General features: G+C 52.7%; 1 protein-coding gene across 1 annotated transcript; it reads left to right on the top strand.

The window, feature by feature from the left end:
• The first annotated feature begins 951 nt into the window (after positions 1–951).
• On the top strand, positions 952–5,346 carry LOC102151033 (GTPase IMAP family member 1). Its single transcript, XM_070266038.1, is given in 4 exon segments — positions 952–1,089; positions 3,249–3,296; positions 4,249–4,457; positions 4,459–5,346. Coding segments are annotated over 3 exon segments (942 nt in total). The 5' UTR covers positions 952–1,089; positions 3,249–3,253; the 3' UTR covers positions 5,149–5,346.
• The last annotated feature ends 1,185 nt before the right edge of the window (positions 5,347–6,531 follow it).

The following is a 6,531-nucleotide window of genomic DNA, read 5'->3' as shown; positions in this document are numbered from 1 at the left end:
AAATAGTGGAAGTTGAGTCTCTTCCCACACTGAAAACTTCAGCTGGCAAGGAAGAGAGGAAAAATCAGGCCGCAGCCAGTGGACCAGGGCTCAGGTTAGCCCTCCTTCTCATGTAAAGGGACAGTGAACTCCCAAAAGTTTAAGTGAGCTAGGTGAGGTCACAGCTGCTTAGTGACATGACCAGGTCTACAGCCAGTTCTTTTGTAGCCTGTTCACCACACGACTGGGTCTTTCGCTGACCTCGCTCTCATGACTCTCTTGAGAGAAGAGAGAAAACTAGAACTGGCGACACCAACACAGATGACTGGACTAGGCCTTGTGACAAGGTCCACTGAAGAACTGTGTCAGGCATTCATCCTCAACACACTGCCGAGCCCTCAGGTCCTTCAATAGCTGGAGCACCTGCCTTCCTTAGAGAATGATGAGACTCTGCTTCCAGACTTTTCTGATGGACTGGACCTCAGGGTAGCACTGGCCACATGGACGTCCAGTCAACAGACAGCCGTTGAGAACGTCTAGCATATTCTTTGTCCTGGGGCAGGAGACTCTCTGGACCTATTTTATAGGGAAAAAGAAATCCCTAGAGGATAAAAGGTAATTGAAGATCAGATCAGTCGCCAACTCTAGAAGTAGAGTCAGGGCTAAGGGCCTACACCGCCCTTCCCTCCCACAGCTGTGGCAAGATATTTGGTAGATTGGCCCTGCTGGAGTCACACACCACCTTGGTCACAGCAGGAAGGAGGGTTTGCAGGAGAAACACTGCAAATGCGCAACCCGATGGGGATTGTGTCTGTCTCTTTAACTTGTCACCACTGGGCCCCCCCTCCCTGAGCTTCCTGGGCTCTGAGGGCTGTGAGGCACAGTGACTTCCTCCGTGTGTTGGGAGGAACAGCCTGCTGCACTCACAGCCGAACAGAAAGCAGTAGGCCAGCTGCTTTGGGGAGCCAGCATCTGAGCCTGTCACCAGGAAAGGTGAGCCCAAACTGGGAGGGAGCTGGCTGGTGAGTGGGAGCTGTGACCACCCAGCAGGAAAGTGGTTCTGAGAGCGTTTACTGCCTGAGCTCCTGCATCCCACCAGGCACCATGCGGGTGAGTAAGAGCCTGAGCACCCAGGATGATGCTTCCAGGTTTAAAGATGTCCCGAGTTTTGAGAGAGGAAGTTTATGAGTATCTTCTCCAGCCTGGAGGATGCACATTCTTGTTAAGGAACAAACCTGTCTCCCCTCTTTACTCCCTTAACACAGCGAGTGAAGTGTGTGCTGGAACCACTTCCAGGAACAGGTTACATTTTGAAAGCATGCAACATTGCCCAGACTGCACACTCAGCAAAGGCAAAAGATGCTTCTCTGGACCATGAGCAATCTAACCTCAGAGCGAGTGACAATGTGGCAGATCCGGGTGCATCTGAATGGACGCACCAGATCCTCCCTCCCCACACTGCCCACAGCAGGGGCCCTCGGGAGACATCTGAGGTTAAGCTTGCTCTCCAGCCCCTTCCCATGCAGGACCCCTAACCCAAGCTTCTCCCACCCCAGCGGCAGGGATGCCTCAATTTCTCCACCTGTACAATGAAGATGTTTGAATAAATAACGGTTTCCATTCTCTGATTTGTGGACTGATTACATCAGAAACACCTGATTCATGAATCAGACTCTCTGAGGATGTTCCCCAAAATGTACATTTTTAAAGAACATTCAAGCAGTTCTGAAAAACAGTAAGTTTGGGAGGTGCTGAACTAGATGAACTTTGAAGTCTCAGAGGATTACGAATATAGGACTCACATGGTTTATGCCCCTCAACAAGTACGAGCCATTTGTCACCCAAACTTCAACTTAAAAACTATTTAAAATCACTTCATATTTAAAGTATTTAAAAACACTTCCATATAGTTTTCATCCAAACTATATGGAAAAGCCAACAGACCTACCCCAGGGCTCTGTGAATTCTGTGTCACACGTTCCCATTTCCACCTTTGACAAGGACTTCTTGCTTTGGCTAAATTCTCCTTCTTTGCTCTGAATCTTCTGGATGTCTCTTCATTTCTGCTCTGCTGTCAATTATGGCAGCTTGGTGATTTCTACACACAAAATAATCAATCACAGGAGGCCTGTGGGCTGAACTTAAGGCTTGGGGAGGTGGCAGGGCACTTACTGCAGGAACAAGAGCACTTTGGACTGAGGACCAGGCAAACCTGTCATCTTGGTGCTTTGGCCAGAGACAAGGTATTCAGCAAACCTCTGCTTTGCTTTCCCTTGTGTGGTGCCAGTGGGAGAGAACACGGTCACCTGCAGTAACCAGGTGGACAACAGGGACAGGGAGAATTAGAAACGGACGTGAGCTCAGGTAGTACTCAGACAGAACGTGGGAGAGGATGAATGGTCACAGGAGGGAAAGCACAAGGTGGGCTGGAAAGGCCCTGAAGTCTGCTCCTGGTGGAGCGGCTGATCGAGTCGGGGAGTGGCTGGAGATGAGGCTGGAGACGCAGACGGAGGAGACTGTGCACTTGCGTCCGGGTACCTGTGGGATCCAGGAAACGCGCTTCTAGAACATTTATTGTATTAAATGATGGTTGAGCTGGACATCATTAGTTTACTTCGAGAAGCCTCAGATTTGGGGCAGAACATCAGGAGACGGAGGGGAGCGCCCCAGTCTCTCCAGCACACAGATCAGAGTTAGACACATTGCGAGCCAAATAATCCAGCTTGCTGAGAGCAGAGTCAGAGGCTGTCCAGAGCAGATTGCGAGGTATGTCTGTTTTCCAATTTCCACAAACAAAACTGCAGTTTTCTTCTTGTTTGTTTCCCAGGCCAACCACCCTAGGGTGTTCCCTAAGTCACTGGGCAAATTTTGGGGTTCTCAGTGTTTTCCAAAGTCTCCTCTGGCTGTTGAAACTCCTGCGAAAACTTCATATGTAAGGCTCATGTGACTGACACAGAATTACCTGGGAAATTAACATCTACAGCCGCCTCACTGATGCAGAGTGAGTGTCACGCTCTGCGCTCTGCTGCTGCACTTGGAGTCCCTGAAATGACAAAGCCAATGTCTCAGCCTCACTCCAACCCCAGCCCAGGCTCTTCCCAGGTTCCTCCCTAAACTCAGATGTTCAGGGGCAGGAGGGAACCATGCCTTCCTCACTGTGGGGTCACCAGCTCTTTCCACTTTGCCTGACACATCGTGGGGAGTTATACCTATCTGATGAATAAATGAATGAGAAACGAAAGATCAAACTGTGTTTGGGACTCTTGCAGGTAGCATGGGAGGACGGAGGATGGTAAGAGACGAAGAAACTGCCTATGGTAAGAATACACCTCACACGGCGTTAATGCCCCCAGGAGTGAGCTCTGGGTGATGAGGGGCGAGCCAACTCCAGACTGACCAGAGACAAGCCCCACCTGCACGTTAGCTGGACCTCTGCCCCTGCCCTGCTGGGAGACATTAAGTTCTGTGACTAGCCTGCACCTTCATTCCCAAAGTGGGAAATGAGGACCATGGATCTACTCGGATCCCCGCAGAGGAGGATGGAGAAGGGATCCAATCATGGACTAGACGGAACACGATTTGCCAGGCAGCAGGTGTTAGAGAACAGGATGGAAGGTTAAACCGCTGTCTTCTAAGGCAGCAGGTTTAAGAGAGAGGAGAGGGAGGAGGAGGAAAAGGAGGAGGGAGGGAAGAAGAGAGCTTGTCTCAGCTCACCCCCCACATCCCTGTGAGAAACAGTCTGTTTGCATTTTGCAGAAGACGTTTAAGTCTTACAGTAAGCACCTTCCCAGGTGACACAGCTGGCTGATGGTGGGGCTGTAGCTCAAACCCAGGTGTCTGGGACTCTGGGCAGCCCTTCCACACGAGGCCTGCTGCCTTTCCTCCTGGGATGGCACCTGGGAGAGTATCGCAGAGGCCACTGAAGTCGTGAAATAAGCAACAGCTCTGCACGCTGTGGGTGACCAGAGGTCACGTCAGATGCAGCCCATGCGGCCTGGAATTGCAAAGGGGCGTCCTCTAGGGAAAAGCCCACGGGGTGTTGGAGCATCCCCAGGCGCATGTGGTGACGCCAAAGAGGAAAGACGTAGACAGGTAAAGATCCCCCGGGAGTCCAAAAGTCTCTAACCAGATCACCTCAGTGAAGGCTGGCCTTGAAAAGCAAAGGGTGAGGCACTATTGCTCCCCTTTGTTCGAAAGGCGTCCAGCAGGTCCAGGTCAGCAGGCTCAGTCGCTTCCAGGCTTGCGGCTCACGAATCATTGTCCGCGCAGGTTCCGAGGACGACCCGCAGGAGCCCAGGCTCAGGCTCATCCTGGCCGGGAGGACGGGGGCCGGCAAGAGCGCCACGGGCAACAGCATCCTGGGCCAGCGGCGCTTCTTCTCGAGGCTCAGCGCCGCGCAGGTGACCACCACCTGCGCCGTGGGCAGCTGCCGCTGGGCCGGCTGGCACGTGGACGTCATCGACACCCCGGACTTGTTGCGGCGCCGAAGACCCCAGGACAGAGCCGGGCTGCGGCGAGAGGGGCCGCTGCTACCTGCTCTCGGCGGCCGGGCCGCACGCCCTGCTCCTCGTCAGCCAGCTGGGCCGCTTCACCGCCCAGGACCAGCAGGCCGCGCGCCGGCTCAAGGCCATGTTCGGCGATGACGCTGTGGCGCGCACGGTCCTGCTCTTCACGCACAAGGAGGACCTGGCCGGGACCTCGCTGCAGGACTACGTGCGCTGCACCGACAACCGCGCGCTGCGGGAACTGGTGGCCGAGTGCGATGGCCGCGTCTGCGCCTTCGACAACCGCGCCAGCGGCGCGGAGCGGGAGGCCCAGGTGGCCGAGCTCATGGCGCTGCTGGAGCGGCTGGTGCGCGCGCACGGGGGCGCGCCCTACACCAACGACGTGTACGGCCTGGCGCGCGCCCTGGGCCGCGCGCGCCCCGAGGAGCGGCTGCACAGGGTGGCGGAGAGCGTGGCGGCCCGCGTGCAGCGGCGGCGGGGGCGCGGGCTGCTGGCGGCGCTGTGGGGGCGCGGGAGGGCACCCTGGAGCCGCCGGAGGCTGGTCGTGGCCGCGCTGCTGGGGGCCCTGGGCCTGCTCTACCTGCTGCTCGCCAGGCGCCAGGCGGACGCCGCGACAGACAGCGCAGGTCTTAAAAATGCCTTCCCCTGGCGGGAGAGGAGCTGAATGCTTGGAGCTGAAGGGGGGACTTAAAACCTCCTTCCAAAGGAATCCTGCAGTTTCAGACAGAGTGTTAATGTCGCGGAAATCTGTGAACACTGCATCAATTTTGTAAAAGCTCGAAGTTCACTTGTTAAGTTTTCAAGTTTCAGTTTTGGCTAATGTATATAATTTTAAAATAAATTGGCCTAACTTTAAAATGTCCTTTAAACGTTTTAGTCTTGATGCATATTTCCTCTCTTGAAAAATAATGAAGTGAGTGACAGTTCGTATTAGAAAATGGATTAGGCAAAAGGAAAGCAAAGATTTTTATTTTGAGCGTTTTAAAAAGTTTAGACACGGTCTTAGTCCGTTAGGGCTGCTAGTTTTAAAAAAAAATAATGCTGCAGACTGGGTGGCTTATAAACAACAAACCTTTTTCCCCACAGTTCCGGATTTGGAAGTCCCAGATCAAGATGGCAGCCTGGTCGGGTTCTGGTGAGACCCCTCTTTGGCGTTCCGGATGCTGGCTGGCTGTGTCCTCACATGGTGAATGGATGAGCCAGCTCTTGGGGCCTGTGATATATGAGCACAATTCTCAATCATAAGGGATCTGCTCTCATGGCCTAATCACCTCCCAGGGGACACAAACCTTCAGACCATAACAGACATTCGAAAAGTATGGAAAGCCATACTTTTCTTTTCTTTTTTGGTAAGGAAGATTGGCCCTGAGCTGACATCTGTTGCCAATCTTCTTCTTTTTTTTCCTTCCCCAAAGCCCCAGTACATAGTTGTATATCCTAGTTGTAGGTCATTCTGGTTCTTCTACGCAGGCCTCCACCACAGCATGGCTTGATGACTGGTGTGTGGGTCTGCGCCTGGGATCCAAACTGGTGAACTCTGGGCCTCCCAAGTGGAGCACAGGAACTTAACCACTCAGCCCCAGGGTCGCCTCGCTTAACAGTTTTCTAGTTCTCAACATGGTAGATTCATCCCTTTGTGATCCTGATGGGCTTTTAGGATCATCAATGAAGCGATATCAGGGGCATACATGTTAACGTTTACATCTGACACATCAGTTTACCTACTTGTACAATGATTTACTACCCACAAGAAAAACGTAATTGTACTGAAAATAACAGTTTCCTTTTTTTTTTTTTTTTGCACTTTTCATGGTTCTAGTCTTTCCAAAGTGAAGCCGGATTTTGAGTAATGTCTTCAGTGTGGTTATCTACCTGGATTTTTATGCAAAAGAAAAAAAATCGAACTTCTCTGTGATAGTGGAGAAGAGAAGGAGAGGCAGGTGCCTGGGCAGAAAGTCGCAGAACACCAGAGGTTAGGCTGGTGTGGCTGTATGGTTGGGCGGTACAGAGGATGGGCCAGCCCACGAAAGTGCTGGAATGCCGCATC

Source organism: Equus caballus, chromosome 4 (genome assembly GCF_041296265.1).
Source record: "Equus caballus isolate H_3958 breed thoroughbred chromosome 4, TB-T2T, whole genome shotgun sequence".
Taxonomy (NCBI): Eukaryota; Metazoa; Chordata; class Mammalia; order Perissodactyla; family Equidae; genus Equus; species Equus caballus.
The sequence above is the reverse complement of the archived record's forward strand: the minus strand, read 5'-3'. Positions and strand labels throughout refer to the sequence as shown.